The 21,631-nt window shown below is 44.3% G+C and overlaps 1 protein-coding gene across 1 annotated transcript in view; it reads left to right on the top strand.

Annotated features, from left to right (window-relative positions):
* The window catches only part of LOC135505302 (activating molecule in BECN1-regulated autophagy protein 1-like), a 104,679-nt gene that overhangs the window by 9,640 nt on the left and 73,408 nt on the right, over positions 1-21,631 (top strand). Inside the window, exons 4-7 of the mRNA XM_064924560.1 lie at positions 8,817-8,989; positions 9,162-9,228; positions 9,322-10,793; positions 15,991-16,077. Of these exons, the coding sequence (XP_064780632.1) occupies positions 8,817-8,989; positions 9,162-9,228; positions 9,322-10,793; positions 15,991-16,077 (1,799 nt within the window). The remainder of the gene's footprint in view (positions 1-8,816; positions 8,990-9,161; positions 9,229-9,321; positions 10,794-15,990; positions 16,078-21,631) is intronic.

The raw sequence follows: 21,631 nt of genomic DNA, 5'->3' as shown, positions 1-21,631 counted from the left end.
CCCCCCCCCCCTTCCTGTCCTCTTCCCGGCACTTTTCATTCTAGCGTGTCCTTTTCAGATAGCGTTTACAGTTCATCTTCCCAATGGCACATGTACGTCCGTTTCTCCCATGTACACAAATCTCTCACCTGCCGTTCTCAGCACTTTGGTTTATGGCTCGGTCTCAGAAGTGTTAAAAAGCCACTGTCGAATTGCACGCCTTCGTCGCTCTTTCTTCAGCCGGTGAGGGAGGGTTTTGAGGTTCACACACACTGTTTGTGGTCAAATTATTCCTACCATGCATTAAGACATGATCTGACGTCAGCTTCCATGATAACCTCATAAAAAGCAAAGATGACAACAACAGTTTAGCTCAATTCATTTCTGTTTCAGGAAATCCAGACAAGCATTGACTATATGACAACTTCTTACATTAACCTTTTCTTAATAACATTATATCTACGACAAATGTCAAAGAGCATACCAACATACTGTTACTGCTAAAACCATTTTCAAAATTAGTCCATACTCCCTTATTCTACTGGCGACCTCTCGAAAGAGTTTACAGATCATGAAGTTAGCACCCTAACCCCTCGCGGAATCCCACACTCCAGTATCCCAATCTGGTGAAATTTGTATCGAAACAAAAACACTCAATTAAATCAGCAATACACATATCACAATCCATTTGAAGTAACTGTCATCCCTTATTAACATATATTTCCCTTCTATATGCAGACTGAACACAATACCTCTGTATATTTACCCATAAACCAGGACCCCAGGGAGCTGTTCATTTTCCCCGTTGAACACATGATTCTAAAACAACTCTTTATAACTCCCTACGGAAATAATAATAATCTTATGAAGTAATGGTACAATTTGAACAGACTGGTGTTTGTCATTCATTTTATAATTAAATCCTGTTCCGATCATTTCTAGTGAGATTGATCAGGCCTCCCCAGAAAGTCAGGATAGAGCATTCGACACCATTCACATATTTCCTCTTCCTTTTACATTCCCTGTCCTTCAGAACCCATTAAATGTTTGTTTCAATCCCCTACAATGTTCATGAACTACCTAAAAATAATTAAGGTTAGTTTTAGGTTTAATAACTCATTTGCTAATTCCTTGTTACCCCTCCACCCTTTTGTATATTCTAGAAACCTATTTCAGAATAAGACAACATAAAACGTACATCTATTTCAAACTAAAAACCCACATAAAATGTCTCATGAGATAACCCCCCCCCCCCAAGGCTTTCTGAGTTTGCAAGGAGTGTTTGGCCATATAATTTAAATGTGTTACCTTTAGAATCCATTCCCCTGGCATTTTGCCTAGATTCTTCAACCCAAAATACATTTTCCTGTGGCAAATTTAGCCAATTTCTCATCGTAAGGACTCCGTGTTAATTCATCCCTAGCCTTTACTAAATAGTTAGGTCAGACGTGATCTCTTCCTTCACGTATTTTAATTTTTTAATTTTTTTATTTAACCTTTATTTAACCAGGTAGGCTAGTTGAGAACAAGTTCTCATTTGCAACTGCGACCTGGCCAAGATAAAGCATAGCAGTGTGAACAGACAACACAGAGTTACACATGGAGTAAACAATAAACAAGTCAATAACACAGTAGAAAAAAAATAGTCTATATACAGTGTCTTGCGAAAGTATTTGGCCCCCTTGAACTTTGCGACCTTTTGCCACATTTCAGGCTTCAAACATAAAGATATAACTGTATTTTTTTTGTGAAGAATCAACAACAAGTGGGACACAATCATGAAGTGGAACGACATTTATTGGATATTTCAAACTTTTTTAACAAATCAAAAACTGAAAAATTGGGCGTGCAAAATTATTCAGCCCCTTTACTTTCAGTGCAGCAAACTATCTCCAGAAGTTCAGTGAGAATCTCTGAATGATCCAATTTTGACCTAAATGACTAATGATGATAAATACAATCCACCTGTGTGTAATCAAGTCTCCGTATAAATGCACCTGCACTGTGATAGTCTCAGAGGTCCGTTAAAAGCGCAGAGAGCATCATGAAGAACAAGGAACACACCAGGCAGGTCCGAGATACTGTTGTGAAGAAGTTTAAAGCCGGATTTGGATACAAAAAGATTTCCCAAGCTTTAAACATCCCAAGGAGCACTGTGCAAGCGATAATATTGAAATGGAAGGAGTATCAGACCACTGCAAATCTACCAAGACCTGGCCGTCCCTCTAAACTTTCAGCTCATACAAGGAGAAGACTGATCAGAGATGCAGCCAAGAGGCCCATGATCACTCTGGATGAACTGCAGAGATCTACAGCTGAGGTGGGAGACTCTGTCCATAGGACAACAATCAGTCGTATATTGCACAAATCTGGCCTTTATGGAAGAGTGGCAAGAAGAAAGCCATTTCTTAAAGATATCCATAAAAAGTGTTGTTTAAAGTTTGCCACAAGCCACCTGGGAGACACACCAAACATGTGGAAGAAGGTGCTCTGGTCAGATGAAACCAAAATTGAACTTTTTGGCAACAATGCAAAACGTTATGTTTGGCGTAAAAGCAACACAGTTCAATCCCCACTGTCAAACATGGTGGTGGCAGCATCATGGTTTGGGCCTGCTTTTCTTCAGTACGGACAGGGAAGATGGTTAAAATTGATGGGAAGATGGATGGAGCCAAATACAGGACCATTCTGGAAGAAAACCTGATGGAGTCTGCAAAAGACCTGAGACCGGAACGGAGATTTGTCTTCCAACAAGACAATGATCCAAAACATAAAGCAAAATCTACAATGGAATGGTTCAAAAATAAACATATCCAGGTGTTAGAATGGCCAAGTCAAAGTCCAGACCTGAATCCAATCGAGAATCTGTGGAAAGAACTGAAAACTGCTGTTCACAAATGCACTCCATCCAACCTCACTGAGCTCGAGCTGTTTTGCAAGGAGGAATGGGAAAAAATGTCAGTCTCTCGATGTGCAAAACTGATAGAGACATACCCCAAGCGACTTACAGCTGTAATCGCAGCAAAAGGTGGCGCTACAAAGTATTAACTTAAGGGGGCTGAATAATTTTGCACGCCCAATTTTTCAGTTTTTGATTTGTTAAAAAGGTTTTAAATATCCAATAAATGTCGTTCCACTTCATGATTGTGTCCCACTTGTTGTTGATTCTTCACAAAAAAATACAGTTTTATATCTTTTATGTTTGAAGCCTGAAATGTGGCAAAAGGTCGCAAAGTTCCAAGGGGGCCGAATACTTTCGCAAGGCACTGTACATTGTGTGCAAAAGGCATGAGGAGGTAGGCAAATAATTACAATTTTGCAGATTAACACTGGAGTGATAAATGATCAGATGGTCATGTACAGGTAGAGATATTGGTGTGCAAAAGAGCAGAAAAGTAAATAAATAAAAACAGTATGGAGATGAGGTAGGTAAAATTGGGTGGGCCATTTACCGATAAGACTATGTACAGCTGCAGCGATCGGTTAGCTGCTCAGATAGTAGATGTTTGAAGTTGGTGAGGGAGATAAAAGTCTCCAACTTCAGCGATTTTTGCAATTCGTTCCAGTCACAGGCAGCAGAGAACTGGAACGAAAGGCGGCCAAATGAGGTGTTGGCTTTAGGGATGATCAGTGAGATACACCTGCTGGAGCGCGTGCTACGGGTGGGTGTTGCCATCGTGACCAGTGAACTGAGATAAGGCGGAGCTTTACCTAGCATGGACTTGTAGATGACCTGGAACCAGTGGGTCTGGCGACGAATATGTAGCGAGGGCCAGCCGACTAGAGCATACAAGTCGCAGTGGTGGGTGGTATAAGGTGCTTTAGTGACAAAACGGATGGCACTGTGATAAACTGCATCCAGTTTGCTGAGTAGAGTGTTGGAAGCTATTTTGTAGATGACGTCGCCGAAGTCGAGGATCGGTAGGATAGTCAGTTTTACTAGGGTAAGTTTGGCGGCGTGAGTGAAGGAGGCTTTGTTGCGGAATAGAAAGCCGACTCTAGATTTGATTTTCGATTGGAGATGTTTGATATGAGTCTGGAAGGAGAGTTTACAGTCTAGCCAGACACCTAGGTACTTAAAGATGTCCACATATTCAAGGTCGGGACCATCCAGGGTGGTGATATTAGTCAGGCGTGCAGGTGCAGGCAGCGAACGGTTGAAAAGCATACATTTGGTTTTACTGGCGTTTAAGAGCAGTTGGAGGCCACGGAAGGAGTGTTGTATGGCATTGAAGCTTGTTTGGAGGTTAGATAGCACAGTGTCCAAGGATGGGCCGGAAGTATATAGAATGGTGTCGTCTGCGTAGAGGTGGATCAGGGAATCGCCTGCAGCAAGAGCAACATCATTGATATATACAGAGAAAAGAGTCGGCCCGAGAATTGAACCCTGTGGCACCCCCATAGAGACTGCCAGAGGACCGGACAGCATGCCCTCCGATTTGACACACTGCACTCTGTCTGCAAAGTAGTTGGTGAACCAGGCAAGGCAGTCATCAGAAAAATCAAGGCTACTGAGTCTGCCGATAAGAATATGGTGATTGACAGAGTCAAAAGCCTTAGCAAGGTCGATGAAGATGGCTGCACAGTACTGTCTTTTATCGATGGCCGTTATGATATCGTTTAGTACCTTGAGCGTGGCTGAGGTGCACCCGTGACCGGCTCGGAAACCAGACTGCACAGCGGAGAAGGTACGGTGTGATTCGAGATGGTCAGTGACCTGTTTGTTGACTTGGCTTTCGAAGACCTTAGATAGGCAGGGCAGGATGGATATAGGTCTGTAACAGTTTGGGTCCAGGTTGTCTCCCCCTTTGAAGAGGGGGATGACTGTGGCAGCTTTCCAATCCTTGGGGATTCTCAGACGAAATTAAAGAGAGGTTGAACAGGCTGGTAATAGGGGTTGCGACAATGGCGGCGGATAGTTTCAGAAATAGAGGGTCCAGATTGTCAAGCCCAGCTGATTTGTACGGGTCCAGGTTTTGCAGCTCTTTCAGAACATCTGCTATCTGGATTTGGGTAAAGGAGAACCTGGAGAGGCTTTATGAACCACTTATCAATCGAACCGAGGCTATTCACCAATATGGGACATTTCCACTCCTGCTAATCTCAAGACAATTTATTGTTGCTCTTTTGAAAAAGATGCAAACGCTTCTATTTCCTTCGAATGCAGCATGTTCCAGTATCACATTACACTCATTCTTCCAATGTCCGATAGTCCCACGTCTAAAACAGGGAGCTTTCTCCGTATGCTTTGTTTTTTTGCGACATTTCTTTGCCTTACCTTGGCCACTGAAACTATAGTTAGTGATTTGCCCTATGGCCCTATTAACCCCTCGCACATCCGCGACATGAGTCAAGTTTTTTGTTGATAGAATGCTGACATCAACACGCTGATATATTGAGCTTTTGATTCTGGTTTTATGTCATTGTGCCAAGTCATAATTGCCTCCCTGAATTCTTTATTTGATTTGAATTCTCTGTTAGCAGGGAAATGTTGCCCAAATTCTTCCCATATTCGAGCCGAATTGGTAGAATGCTAGTGCTCTCCTTCCAGCCCCTCCATGGCTTTATTAAAATCCTCTGGCTCCACAATACAGGGAGAATCCGGTCTGTTTATCAATAGTTATTATTCCCTAACCTCTCCTGACGGTGTTCAGTGTGTTTTGGATTTTTTTTCACTCCAGTCTATAATACACACCTTCTATTAACTATTTTCCAAGGCAGCGTTACACACTTCCCCGGATAATAGTTCATTGGTCACGGCACTTAATACCTTGTATTAGAATGATACTATAGCGCCTGCGAATGTATTACTGGAGAATACGGATGACATAATGGCTTTTTCCCGTATTGCCTCCCATATCCCTATTATTGATAACAGACATCACCAAAATTATGTACGAGTTGACCTTCCGGGACTTACCATCTACCATAAAGCTACGACCAGTCCTTACACAATGGGCCTACCGAATTAAACTCAGGCTCTCCCGGTCCATATCCTATAATGTTCAGCCTACAATTTTCATCTCCCCAAGATGTCAAAATGAGTGGAAACAGGTATAGGAACTTGCCTACCTTGTTTGTTGACAGCTCTGCTCCATTGATCTGGACTCTTTGGTTTGACTACAAATCGTGGTGAACTCTGCTTGCAGCGCCATCTGTTAGGTTCTAATTTTTCAGAGTAAATAACTCGCGGACACTAGAGAAGCTTAACCAAGTTTAATTCTTCCCAAAGGGTCGACACAGCTGTATTGAGACACAGACATGTTTCCACCACTACCAGTATATACAGTCGTGGCCAAAAGTTTTGAGAATTACACAACTATTAATTTTCACAAAGTCTGCTGCCTCAGTTTGTATGATGGCAATTTGCATATACTCCAGAATGTTATGAACAGTGATCAGATGAATTGCATTTAATTACAAAGTCCCTCTTTGCCATGCAAATGAACTGAATCCCCCCAAAAACATTTCCACTGCATTTCAGCCCTGCCACAAAAGGACCTGCTGACATCATGTCAGTGATTCTCTTGTTAGCACAGGTGTGAGTGTTGACGAGGTCAAGGCTGGAGATCATTCTGTAATGCTGATTGAGTTCAAACAACAGACTGGAAGCTTCAAAAGGAGGGTGGTGCTTGGAATCATTGTTCTTCCTCTGTCAAACATGGTTACCTGCAAGGAAACACGTGCTGTCATCATTGCTTTGTACAAAAAGAGATTCACAGGCAAGGATATTGCTGCCAGTAAGATTACACCTAAATCAACCATTTATCGGATCATCAAGAACTTCAAGGAGAGCGTTTCAATTGTTGTGAAGAAGGCTTCAGGGCACCAAAGAACCGTCTCCTAAAGTTTTTATTTATTTATTATTGTTTTTTTTACCCCTTTTTCTCCCCAATTTCGTGGTATCCAATTGTTGTAGTAGCTACTATCTTGTCTCATCGCTACAACTCCCGTATGGGCTCGGGAGAGACGAAGGTTGAAAGTCATGCGTCCTCCGATACACAACCCAACTAGCCGCACTGCTTCTTAACACAGCACACATCCAACCCGGAAGCCAGCCGCACCAATGTGCCGGAGGAAACACCGTGTACCTGGCAACCTTGGTTAGCGCGCACTGCGCCCGTCCCGCCACAGGAGTCGCTGGTGCGCGATGAGACAAGGACATCCCTACCAACCAAGCCCTCCCTAACCCGGACGACGCTAGGCCAATTGTGCGTCGCCCCACGGACCTTCCGGTCGCAGCCGGTTACGACAGAGTCTGGGCGCGAACCCATAGTCTCTGATGGCACAGCTGGCACTGCAGTACAGCACCCTTAACCACTGCGCCACCCGGGAGGCCCGTCTCCTAAAGTTGATTCAGCTGCGGGATCGGGGCACCTCCAGTACAGAGCTTGCTCAGGAATGGCAGCAGGCAGGTGTGAGTGCATTTGCACACACAGTGAGGCGAAGACTTTTGGAGGATGGCCTGGTGTCAAGAAGGGCACCAAAGAAGCAACTTCTCTCGAGGAAAAACATCAGGGACCGACTGATATTCTGCAAAAGGTACAGGGATTGGACTACTGAGGACTGGGGTAAAGTCATTTTCTCTGATGAATCCCCTTTCCGATTGTTTGGGGCATCCGGAGAAAAGCTTGTCCGGAGAAGACAGGGTGAGTGCTACCATCAGTCCTGTGTCATGCCAACAGTATAGCATCCTGAGACCGTTCAAGTGTGGGGTTGCTTCTCAGCCAAGGGAGTGGGCTCACTTACAATTTTGCCTAAGAACACAGCCATGAATAAAGAATGGTACCAACATATCCTCCGAGAGCAAATTCTCCCAACCATTCAGGAACAGTTTGGTGACGAACAATGCCCTTTCCAGCATTTTGGAGCACCTTGCCATAAGGCAAAAGTGATAACTAAGTGGCTCTGGGAACAAAACATTGATATTTTGGTTCCATGGCCAGGAAACTCCCCGGACCTTAATCCCATTGAGAACTTGTGGTCAATCCTCAAGGTGGACAAACAAAAACCCACAAATTCTGACAAACTCCAAGCATTGATTATGCAAGAATGGGCTGCCATCAGAGCCCCAGAAGTTAATTGATAGCATGCCAGGGCGTATTGCAGAGGTCTTGAAAAAGAAAAGTCAACACTGCAACTTCATGAAATTGTCAAGAAAAGCCTTTGACACGTGAAATGCTTGTAATTATACTTCAGTATTCCATAGTAACATCTGACAAAAATATCTAAAGACACTGAAGCAGCAAACTTTGTGGAAATTAATATTTGTGTCATTCTCAAAACTTTTAGCCACGACTGTATACTCCACTTTAGGCACACCTCCTCTCCAATCCTGACCATTTATGGTTTGAAAGGAAGAGGATAATAGGATAATTAACCATAATTTCTCCCTTCAGGGGATCTGACCTGACCTCAACCCCTCCTTAGACTAATCCACAGATGCCCATCCTCTTCCCCTATAGCAATCCTGTGACCACCTCCCGTCCACCCAACACATTCCAAAGCCATCTGTCTTTCTACAGAGAACCATTAACCTCTGACATTAAAACCAGTAACTTCCACTCCTTTATTTACTATGCTTATGAGTATAACAATGTTCAAAGTTTACCCCGAATCCAACATATCCAACTAGAGATCTCTAACTATCTCTGTGTGTGGTGCTGGTATAGGTGACCATGTCCTCTATTGCATCATCACAAGTTTGACTTTTTACCAATCAATTTCCTTTGAACTCTCTCAAAAGTAGTTGGATGATATGACATTCTGGGGTTTTGTGCGTAATATTGACACTAATCATCTTCTTTTGAACATTGTGTGGCCCATCTGATGCCCAGGGTGGCAGTGAGAGCTGGTTCACTGAGAGCAATGTGGCCATTGCCTCCCTGGCCTTTCACCCTACCGCCCAGCTCCTTCTCATAGCAACAAACAATGAGGTTCACTTCTGGGACTGGAGTAGGAAGGAGCCATTTTCCCTGGTCAAGACTGCCAGCGAGACAGAGAGAGTCAGGTCTGACAAAAAGCTCCACCTTCTCCATCTCCCTGTCATTTCCACAGTGTTCGATTAGTTGACATGTTGAAACTTTTGCTGAAATTTCCGAATTTGAAAACCGAGTCAGATATTCTCAAACAGTATTTAAAGCAAAATGGAGATAATGACACATGTGAATGCTCTGTTGCAGACTGGTGAGGTTTGACCCACTGGGTCATTACCTGTTGACCGCTATAGTGAATCCCTCTAACCAACAGGTGAGACTATGTCTAATACTTTACGTTATATACTTTACATTAGGTCAGTTACGTCATATCAAGAACATTTTGTTCCCGTTGTGTGCTTTTCAGCAGAGTGATGATGACTCTGAGGTCCCCATGGATAGCATGGAGATGCCCCACTTTCGCCATCGATCCTTCCTACAGTCCCAACCGGTCCGCCGTACCCCCATTCTCCACAACTTCCTGCACATCCTGTCATCGAGGAACTCGGGCTCACAGTCTGAGGAGCAGCATCCTCCTGAACCCGCTGTCAATAGTGCTGCTGACTCTCCTAGTCTTCCCTCTGGACGTTATTCCGCCCTGCGGAATCGCTTCCGACCCCCCTACCAGGGTTGTGTGCAACACCTTGGTATGGTTTGCTTCTGCAGTCGGTGCTCTCCCACCCAAGCCCCTTCATCATCTGGAGAGGACCCCTCTGACCCTGAGAGCCTGGAGACCCAGTCCTATGCCTCCACCTTCTCCTCTGCTCGCACTGAGCCCCGGCAGCCCTCTGAGCCTCGCTCCTCACACCGTCCCTCTGCCTTCAGCAGTGTGTACAGCGGTGCTAGAGGACACTCTTTACGCACTCCATCTTCAGGCCACCAGCAGCCAGGCCGGGAGTGTTCTGGGCGACTGGCGGGGGCAGACTGGATGGGTAGCATGCTCAACATGCGGCCTGAGCATAGTGAGGGTGTTGGGGTATCTCCACCCACGACTAGTGCATCATCTGTCAGCCTGCTGTCTGTGCTGAGACAGCAGGAGTGCTCCTATCAGTCGCCTGTCTACACCCCTGCCACAGAGGGAGGAAGCTTTCCCCCAGCAGTTATGAGCCCCCACATCAGTGGAAACAGCTCTGTAGATGGACCCAGCACTAGTAGTGGACAGCACACTCTTGGGGAGGGAGGGAGCAACAGCCCCATCTCTATCCGTAACGTGCTGCAGTGCAACTTGAATCGCTACTTCATGGAGTATGATCGCATACAGGAAATGGAGCAGTCGGGTGGCGCTGGTGGAGAGAGCAGCCAAGAGCAACAAACATGGGAGACGCACAATAATAACATAGACTCTGAGCGGCCTGTCAACCCTCATTATCAGCCCCCCCACAGCGGTGATGATGGTTCTGGTCCCTTCCGCGGCCATATGAACCGCTGCAGGGTCTGCCACAACCTGTTCACGTTTAACCAAGGTACACATCGCTGGGAACGCACCGGCCAGACCCCATCACAAGAGGGGAGCACCTCATGGCAGCCCCCAAGCTCCAACCCTGCCTTTCACAACACGAGGCAGACTGTGATACAGGATCCCCAGTCCTCTGACAGGAGACAGTTAGCACAGCCACAGCCCAGTGCTGATGAACCTGGAGGGGACACAGCCTTCCCTCACCGGGGAACCCCTAGCCCGCAGAGAGAATGGGCAGTGGGGTTGGTGTATAATCAGGAGACAGGCCAGTGGGAGAGGGTTTACAGACAGTCTGCCAGTCCAAGTCCAGCGGTGAATGTACCACAAGAGGCCTTAAACCAAGAAATGCCTGACGAAAGCCCTGATGACGATTACCTGAGAAGGTGAGAGAATCAGCTGTTAAGGTCTTGTTTATCTATATTTTGTGCAATTTGTTAAATGAAAAACATAATCGATGCATAGCCTTTTCCAATATACTGGAAGTAGCATGATGGCTGAACTCTGACTTTGAGGCAGTTATAGATGGAGGTGAGATGCAACATTCGACACATCTTATAAGCTGCCAAGTCTGCCCTACCACAACACCTACACATAACCCCAAGTCACCCCATGCTTGTGACATTAGTGTAATCATACAGGCAAACTTTGCATATCTTGCTTTTTGTGCTTCATTCGAAGTTGATAAAAGGCCTGTTCCAAACTTGTGCAGTCATTAGGGATATTTTTTGGTAAGGATCCATGACAAAAGGGGCGGCAGGTTGCCTAGTGGTTAGAGCGTTGGGCCAGTAACTGGAAGGTTGCTGTATCAAATCCCCAGGCTGACAATGTAAAAATCTGCCGTTCTGCCCCTGAGTAAGGCAGTTAACCCACTGTTCCACGGGCGCAGAAGACGTGGATGTCGATTAAGGCAGCTGCACCTCTCTGATTCAGAGGGGTTGGGTTAAATGCGGAAGACACATTTCAGTTGAATACACTGTTAGACAACTGACTAAGTATCCCCCCTTTCCTATCCCAATTAAAGTATACATTTCATTCAGTTTTGAGACAATGCTCTGCCTCCATGCCTCCTCCCTTCTTGCTCATTAGCTGCTTGGCAGATGTGTCTTCTGGAGGGTTTTGCAATGCCTTCCTTGGCAGTTTGCTTTGCCTCGACTGTAGTGGGCCTTACTTGGCCTTACTGTTTGTCAACTGCCCCACTGACTCCAGTCAGTGGAATGATTAGGCTTCGACCTTCCTGACCTTGTCTTCACAACCAATCCAGTCGAAAGAAAATACATGCAGGTATTGATGTATGGTGTTTCAAAGAAAAAAAGCCATCTTTCTGTCCAGTGTACGTGTTCTTTTGCCCATCGTAATCTTTTCTTTTTATTGCTCAGTCTGAGATATGGCTTTTTCTTTGCAACTCTGCCTAGAAGGCCAGCATCCCGGAGTCACCTCTTCAATGTTGACCTTGGGACTGGTGTTTTGCGGGTACTCTTTAATGAAGATGCCAGTTGAGGACTTGTGTGCGGCGTCTGTTTCTCAAACTAGACACTCCAATGTACTTGTCCTCTTGCTCAGTTGAATACCTAGGATAGGATAAAGTAATCCTTCTCACCCCCCCCCCCCTTAATGATTTAGATGCACTATTGTAAAGTGGCTGTTCCACTGGATGTCATAAGGTGAATTCACCAATTTGTAAGTCGCTCTGGATAAGAGCGTCTTCCAAATGACTTAAATGTAAAATGTAAATGTTGTGTACTGGGGTCTCCCACTCCTCTTTCTATTCTGGTTAGTGCAAGTTTGCGCTGTTCTGTGAAGGGAGTAGTACACAGCGTTGTACGAGATCTTCAATTTCTTGGCAATTTCTCGCATGGAATAGCCTTCACTTCTCAGAACAAGAATAGACTGACGAGTTTAAGATGAAAGTTCTTTGTTTCTGGCCATTTTGAGCCTGTAATCAAACCCACAAATGCTGATGCTCCTGATACTCAACTAGTCTAAAGAAGGCCAGTTTTATTGCTTCTTTAATCAGAACAACAGTTTTCAGCTGTGCTAACATAATTGCAAAAGGGTTTTCTAATGATCAATTAGCCTTTTAAAATGATGGTTGCTGATAATGTTCCTTTGTACGCCTATGTAGATTTTCCATGAATTTACTTCTGTTGGATGGCTTTTATGAATAGCATTCAAAAAGCCTACAAACAAGCTTTCTATTGGCTGATTCTAATACTTTCCAAGTGGGGAATTCAGAGCTCATCTTTCTACATGTTTCCAAGTCAGACATTTCAGAGTTGTATTGAACGCAGAATTACCCCCAATCTTATTAATGCTGAGTTCCAAGCAGAGACGCATCGGGTCCCGTTTTTCGAGTCTTTGGTAAGACTCGGCCAGGGATCGAATTCCCAACCTTCCAATCAAAGGGCAGAGACAAGCTCATTTGTGATGGACCTGTGGAAGATGGGCTGTCTCCATGTTACTCATCGGTGTTCCACTTGGTGGCAGTATGGTACTGACTAGATATTTAGAGATGATTGCCATGACAGCTCTGCCTCTCCTGTGGCAACTACCATTGACAACTTACTAGTTTCTAGAATAGGCATACTTAGACATAGGCTAGCCTATTAGGATTAGTTAGGGAATTAGCATAGGTATTTTCTGTGAATTTTATTCCCACAAAGTAGGGAGGATATGATGTGCTCTGCACAACATGTCTAATTAAGCAGTAGCAGCTCAGTACAAAGGTTTGACATCTATTTTACATAGGCTTAGAAGGTAATTTGCCTGACGACTCAATCTGAATTCTTCCGCTGCCCTATTGTTCGCTACATAGTTCAGTCTGAGACTGCCATCAATGAAGTTGTTTGTGCTGACGTCAAAATGAGTGATGTTGTACAAAACAAAGTAATCAGCGATTGGATAATCTAAAACCAATCCGTGTATCAAAGACAATGACACATTTCAAAATGCCACATTACCCACGTGTGTTCTGGCTCTGGCCCAACCCATCAGTTCCTGGGACCAATCAGATGGTCGAGAATGGATTTTCATTCTACAAATCATCGGGAAGGTACTTGGATCCAGACAGATCCAGGCATAGCATTTGGCTGGAGCAAAGAGTTTGCTTAGCCAGGCAAGAAAGTAATGCCTATTCTCGTAAAAACTGATATGGAAAAAGTTAAATAACCTAATATTTGCATAACATTTTGCTACAGTCATTGAAAACACACACGGTCATAGTTTTTTTCCTTCTCTCATTTTCCGTCTTGCATCAATCCCAATCCATCCCCTGTGCCCTGGAAGGCTGCAATCAGCCTCTGTTTCAAGGGCAGGGTTGTGAACTTTAACAATGTGAAGCTACCCTTCCTGCCCAACCTCTCATTATCTAGCCTAATGCTGGGGCTTGTTGCATGGAGAGCTCTCCAGTAGCCTGAGGGTGATGCTCTACTTTGTCTAACACAAGGCCAAGCATTGGGTCTAATCAGTAGGCTGTCAAGAAGTGTCTGGAAAGCAAATGACCAAACTGAAGTTTGGTTCTCCGTTTTGTTCACATCTCTTTTAGATTCCAGTCTCTTTTCATAGACTCACAGCTGCAGGTCACTCTAAATTTAATATGTTCAAGTTTTTTTTTATGTGACTATACTAATGATATTAGAGCTTCAGGCTACTTTGTGTTGTCTAGCCAAGCTGGGCACAATGGCTTGCTCTAAGGGTTCGATGGGTTCTTTCTTTTGTGTCTACATTCTGAAGTCACCTCATTTGGGAAAAGCATTGATATAGCAAATTTAAAAGGGATTTAACAAAATGGGGTGGCAGGGTAGCCTAGTGGTTAGAGTGTTGGACTAGTAACTGAAAGGTTGCAAGTTCATATCCCCGAGCTGACAAGGTACAAATCTGTTCCTAGGCCGTCATTGAAAATAAGAATTTGTTCTTAACTGACTTGCCTAGTTAAATAAAGGTAAAATAAAATAATAAAAAATGTATATTGGGCTTATATTGTATTATTTATTGCAGTAATTGCTTTTTCAAGGAGAGGTGTTGGCTACTGTATTCTAAGACATTTTCTGACTTGTTTTGAGCCCAGATGACTAGAGCAGACTAGAACATTTTGTTTTTAAAGTTCTAATCTAACAATGACATATTTAGGGATTTTTTTTTGATTACCTTAAATCCTCTGAAGTATAAAGGCCACCATCCTCTATAGAAATTGCATTCAAGTCCTGGATCAGTAAAAGACTAGACCAGTTTAATGGGCTGTTACACAGGGCTGTGACATTTCACATCACTATAATTTTTTTTAACTTGATGTGCTGTCGATAATGAGCAAATGAATATCCCTTAGGACTTTAATGATACTTTTTAATTGACCAAAATGATGGTTTAAAAGACCGCTCCAATGAGCAGGCAGGCGAAGATGTAGATAAATGTGAATCTCAAGGAAGGGAATGCTTTGAGTTATTCCAGTAATTTGGCCATTGTAGTCCTCACAGTAATGAGCACGTTGTTTTGTGACTTTGGGGTAAGGATTAAAGCAGGAGGATGGGAACTGCATGTTCAGTCTCATTAACATGTCAGCCACACTGTAAATTATTCTAAATGGTTTCAATGTTGACTATGTTGGGCTAGCATGCTGGCCAATCACTTGAAATAGTCTGCACTGCAGATGTGCTGTTTTAAAACAAGTTTTGAATCCAACAATACATTCTTTTTATTTTTTTTATTCTAAATCTGAATAAATTATTACCGCCCTTCCATATTTGGATTGATAGACTGTCTATTTTGGGGTTGCTTTTTGTCTTTGTCTTATGGGTCCCAAAAATGTCAAATTCAAGATTTGAAATTGTCACGTGGTGTCTCTCCTTTGCGCCACACACATCCCCGAGCTTCTTTATATTCACCTTTAACACCATGCTAACTTCAAAATGTTAGTTTGGTCAGGAACCTGATTCTATTTCAAACGTTTCAGATGAATGGCCTGAATAACATAACCTAAAGTTAATCTTTCCCTGAAACGTCCAGTTTCATCCAGGACTAAGAGCATCGACCGCTGAATGCAAGTCGTGAATTGAAATGGAGCCATTTTTCATGGTCTTTGCGTCATCTGACAACATTCCTCGTGTGGGAATACTTCAATACTTTTAATTCGGAGCGTTTTTACACGTTTTATTGGCATTATCAAGCATAATAGATTGGGCTGTAGTGCATTGACTCCCATCCTAAATCTAACCTCCAAATCACTAACTATTATCAAGAATTAAAAAAGAGCTAGGAGACATTCGTATCCATTGGTCGTCACCCAAAAGGAAGCACCTGATATGTAGGGTCTCTATGGTGTGTTTGTGTTAATTGTGGAGGTATCCATTTGAATTATACCTGTGAAAAGTAGCGAGATAGGAGAGATACATTGTTTGGTTGCATCAGTCACAGAAATGGCTCCTCTTCTTCACTGGAAAGCGGGTTTAGACTAGTTGGTGATAATGAATATGGAAATGATTTGGGCTGATCATTGAACAACTACATGTACAGTAACTTTGTTTGGGGTGTTTTCCTTAGTGGAAATGCACATCTAACCATCCTTTTTGCTCTGTTTCTCTTTCATAGGAGACTTTTGGAGTCATCTGTTATGTCGCCGTCTCGGTATGACATATCTGGCTCCCGGGACCATCCCATTTATCCAGATCCTGCCAGGTGAGTCTTGTGGCAAGTGGTCAGGGCTATTGATGATTTACTTGTAATATGTAATTCATGAGAATATTTAAAAAAATCAGTCCAGCATACTAGATTAGCATGTAGCATTCTTTTCAAGAACCAACAATAAATAGCCACTTCAATAAATCAAACACATTGGTTGCTCAAACACAGGGGTGTCAAACATACAGTTGATTTTCCCTCGGGTGGTTTGAGTAAAAATAAGTAAATAAAATTACATGACTAAAACCAAATTGAAACTCTGCAGAAATGATATTGGACAGTCTCTTCACTCTGTGAAGACACTCTCTTCACTCTTCACTCTGTCCTCTGTCTAACAATCACCGAACACATAAGGGAGACACAGTGTGTATCGACAATTTCAAAAACAATGGATAGAGCACAATTTATGGCAAATTTTGATGGCAAGGAAGTACGAGACATTTTCAGTTCGACCCTTAGGACCTCGGTGTAGTGCTCGAACAGGTGCAAACAAATGGCAAATGTTTCCAATGAAAACATCATTTCACTAGCCTCGTAGAGAACTAGGCTTCCCTAATCCGGAAGCCTGGTGAAGTCTGGCTTAAATTAGCCAAAAGGGTAGGAGACCTGGTCTAAAACCAATCAGATGCCTTGCTTGGGCGGATCTTAAGACACAGTACTCCTTCAACAGTCATGTGGGGGAGGGTTCTTGGAATGTAACACGAAACAAAAATGTAGCGGACCATTCAAATCGTTTCGGCTAATACAAAATTCTTCAGACCTCCAAAGAAGGCATGACAAAGTTTTTGGAGGAATGGCTACTCGAGACTACCATTTTCACCAACCTGTGCACACTTGTCTCTGTGTGGTTCTCGGGCAACAGTATGTGATAGCATTGAACAATATATACTGTAAGACGTGCTCGACAGTATCGCCTCCAGCATATGATGCTCCCATTAAGTATTGTCAAAGGTCACTGCCCTCAACATCTGCCAGTAGTCCAGCTGTGTGGCATATATTGACTTGTTCTAATGCATGCAGTTCTTTGAAATACATTCACTGCTATAAATGGAATTGGACATGGTCGTCGTCAAATATACAGTGCATTCGGAAAATATTCAGACCGCTTGATTTTTTTCTACATTTCGTTGCAATATAGCCTTATTCTAAAATGTAATCATTGTTTTTTTCCATCATCAATCTACACACAATACCCCATAATGACAAAGCAAAAACAGGTTTTTAGACATTTTTGCAAATGTATTAAAACTTAAATATCACATTTGCATAAGTATTCAGACCCTTTCCTCAGTGCTTTGTTGAAACACCTTTGGCAGCTATTACAGCCTTGAGTCTTCTTGGGTAAGACGCCACAAGCTTGGCACACCTGTATTTGGGGAGTTTTTCCCCATTCTTCTCTGCAGATCCTCTCAAACTCTGTCAGGTTGGATTGGGAGCGTTGCATAGCTTTTTGCACAGATTTTTTCAGGTCTCTCTAAAGGTGTTCGATCGAGTTCAAGGACGTTCAGAGACTTGTCCCGAAGCCACTCCTGGGTTACTTGGCTGTGTGCTTAGGGTTGTTGTCCTGTTGGAAGGTGAACCTTCACCCCAGTCTGAGGTCCTGAGCGCTCTGGAGTAGGTTTTCATCAAGGATTTCTCTGTACTTTGCTCCGTTCATCTTTCCCTCAACCCTGACTAGTCTCCCAGTCCCGTCCGCTGAAAAACATTCCCACAGCATGATGCTGCCACCAAAATGCTGCACCGTAGGGATGTTGCCTGGTTTCCTCCAGACGTGACGCTTGGCATTCAGGCCAAAGAATTCAATCTTGGTTTCATCAGACCAGAGAATCTTGTTTCTCATGGTCAGAGTCTTTTAGGGGCCATTTGGCAAACTCCAAGCGAGCTGTCGTGTGCCTTTTAATGAGGAGTGGCTTCTGTCTGGCCACTCTACCATAAAGGCCTGATTGGTGGAGTGCTACAGAGATGGTTGTCCTTCTGGAAGGTTCTGCAATCTCCACAGAGGAACTCTGGAGCTCTGTCAGTGACCTTCGTGTTCTTTATCATAGTAGATGGTATCGAGTGGTAGATGGTATCGAGTACAGTATATACATATGAGATGAGTATGTAAACAAAGTGGCATAGTTAAAGTGGCTAGTGATGCATGTATTACATAAAGATGATATAGAGTACAGTGTATACATATGAGATGAATAATGTAGGGTATGTAAACATTATATTAGGTAGCATTGTTTAAAGTGGCTAGTGATATATTTTACATCATTTCCCATCAATTCCCATTATTAAAGTGGCTGGAGTTGAGTCAGTGTGTTGGCAGCAGCCACTCAATGTTAGTGGTGGCTGTTTAATAACAGTCTGATGGCCTTGAAATAGAAGCTGTTTTTCAGTCTCTCGGTCCTAGCTTTGATGCACCTGTACTGACCTTGCCTTCTGGATGATAGCGGGGTGAACAGGCAGTGGCTCGGGTGGTTGTTGTCCTTGATGATCTTTATGGCCTTCCTGTAACATCGGGTGGTGTAGGTGTCCTGGAGGGCAGGTAGTTTGCCCCCGGTGATACGTTGTGCAGACCTCACTACCCTCTGGAGAGCCTTACGGTTGTGGGCAGAGCAGTTGCCGTACCAGGCGGTGATACAGCCCGCCAGGATGCTCTCGATTGTGCATCTGTAGAAGTTTGTGAGTGCTTTTGGTGACAAGCCGAATTTCTTCAGCCTCCTGAGGTTGAAGAGGCGCTGCTGCATCTTCTTCACGATGCTGTCTGTGTCTGTGGACCAATTCAGTTTGTCTGTGATGTGTATGCCGAGGAACTTAAAACTTACTACCCTCTCCACCACTGTTCCATCGATGTGGATAGGGGGGTGTTCCCTCTGCTGTTTCCTGAAGTCCACAATCCTCTCCTTAGTTTTGTTGACGTTGAGTGTGAGGTTATTTTCCTGAAACCACACTCCGAGGGCCCTCACCTCCTCCCTGTAGGCCGTCTCGTCGTTGTTGGTAATCAAGCCTACCACTGTTGTGTTGTCCGCAAACTTGATGATTGAGTTGGAGGCGTGTGTGGCCACACAGTCGTGGGTGAACAGGGAGTACAGGAGAGGGCTCAGAACGCACCCTTGTGGGGCCCCAGTGTTGAGGATCAGCAGGGTGGAGATGTTGTTGCCTACCCTCACCACCTGGGGCGGCCCGTCAGGAAGTCCAGTACCCAGTTGCACAGGGCGGGGTCGAGACCCAGGGTCTCGAGCTTGATGACGAGCTTGGAGGGTACTATGGTGTTAAATGCCGAGCTGTAGTCGATGAACAGCATTCTCACATAGGTATTCCTCTTGTCCAGATGGGTTAGGGCAGTGTGCAGTGTGGTTGATATTGCATTGTCTGTGGACCTATTTGGGCGGTACGCAAATTGGAGTGGGTCTAGGGTGTCAGGTAGGGTGGAAGTGATATGGTCCTTGACTAGTCTCTCGAAGCACTTCGTGACGACGGAAGTAAGTGCTACGGGGCGGTAGTCGTTTAGCTCAGTTACCTTAGCTTTCTTGGGAACAGGAACAATGGTGGCCCTCTTGAAGCATGTGGGAACAGCAGACTGGGATAGGGATTGATTGAATATGTCCGTAAACACACCAGCCAGCTGGTCTGCGCATGCTCTGAGGGCACGGATGGGGATGCCGTCTGGGACTGCAGCCTTGCGAGGGTTAACACTTTAAATGTTTTACTCACCTCGGCTGCAGTGAAGGAGAGTCCGCATGTTTTCGTTGCAGGCCGTGTCAGTGGCACTGTATTGTCCTCAAAGCGGGCAAAAAAGTTATTTAGTCTTCCTGGGAGCAAGACATCCTGGTCTGTGACGGGGCTGGTTTTCTTTTTGTAATCTGTGATTGACTGTAGACCCTGCCACATACCTCTTGTGTCTGAGCCAGTGAATTGAGATTCTACTTTGTGTCTATACTGACGCTTAGCTTGTTTGATTGCCTTGTGGAGGGAATAGCTACACTGTTTGTATTCGGTCATGTTTCCGGTCACCTTGCCCTGATTAAAAGCAGTGGTTCGCGCTTTCAGTTTCACGCGAATGCTGCCATCCATCCACGGTTTTTGGTTTGGGAATGTTTTAATCGTTGCTATGGGAACGACATCTTCAACGCACGTTCTAATGAACTCGCACAACGAATCAGTGTATTCGTCAATGTTGTTGTCTAACGCAATACGAAACATATCCCAGTCCACGTGATGGAAGCAGTCTTGGAGTGTGGAATCAGATTGGTCGGACCAGCGTTGGACAGACCTCAGCGTGGGAGCTTCTTGTTTTAGTCTGTAGGCAGGGATCAACAAAATGGAGTCGTGGTCAGCTTTTCCGAAAGGAGGGCGGGGCAGGGCCTTATATGCGTCGCGGAAGTTAGAATAGCAATGATCCAAGGTTTTGCCAGCCCTGGTTGCGCAATCGATATGCTGATACAATTTAGGGAGTCTTGTTTTCAGATTAGCCTTGTTAAAATCCCCAGCTACAATGAATGCAGCCTCAGGATGTATGGATTCCAGTTTGCAAAGAGTCAAATAAAGTTTGTTCAGAGCCATCGATGTGTCTGCTTGGAGGGAATATATACGGCTGTGATTATAATCGAAGAGAATTCCCTTGGTAGATAATGTGGTCGACATTTGATTGTGAGGAATTCTAAATCAGGTGAACAGAAGGATTTGAGTTCCTGTATGTTTTTGTGATCACACCACGTCTCGTTAGCCATAAGGCATACGCCCCCGCCCCTCTTCTTACCAGAAAGATGTTTGTTTCTGTCGGCGCGATGCGTGGAGAAACCAGCTGGCTGCACCGACTCCGATAACGTCTCTCCAGTGAGCCATGTTTCCGTAAGCAAAGAACGTTAGTCTCTGATGTCCCTCTGGAATGCTACCCTTGCTCGGATTTCATCAACAAGAGACTGGACATTGGCGAGAAGTATACTAGGGAGTGGTGCACGATGTGCCCGTCTCCGGAGTCTGACCAGAAGACCATTTCCTGGACCTCTGAGTGAAGAGGTGACGTTATCACTATCTATCTGTTTCCTGCCTTTCTAACACTGTCTTGCTGAAGAGTGATGAATTGCACTGAGCCTGGAGATTCTCAATTTAGTTGCTGGGATTGACTGTCAGTAGAGCGCCGAGGTGGTAATCTTGTGAGGTTGAGAGTAAGGCCTAGTCCTCTCAATAAAAACACATTCATCTAGGGACAGAGCTGCTCTGCTTAGCAACCAAGGTGCAATGTTGAAAATCAATGTGTGGCCCAGAGCAGGGACATAATGATCAGTACAAGCAACTTTTGGGAGAGAGTGGACACTTGACAATTGGCTCCTCACTCTCTGTCGTCATTTTCTTTGACCTGTGATAATGAAGGTGTAACACCCTTTCAAGTGGTTAGGATAGCACTGACACTTCCCTCCCACCTCGTTATTCTTTCCCTTACATTTAAGCTTTATTTAGGAAAGGGCGGAGTCCTATTAAAACCAACGTGCATGACAAACACTTACACAATCATAGGAGCATAGAAAATACAAAATACAATCATAAAAAAACAACCACATTT

This window comes from Oncorhynchus masou, chromosome 2, assembly GCF_036934945.1.
Source record: "Oncorhynchus masou masou isolate Uvic2021 chromosome 2, UVic_Omas_1.1, whole genome shotgun sequence".
In the NCBI taxonomy this organism is placed as follows: domain Eukaryota; kingdom Metazoa; phylum Chordata; class Actinopteri; order Salmoniformes; family Salmonidae; genus Oncorhynchus; species Oncorhynchus masou.
This window is presented reverse-complemented; position numbering and strand designations above follow the sequence as displayed.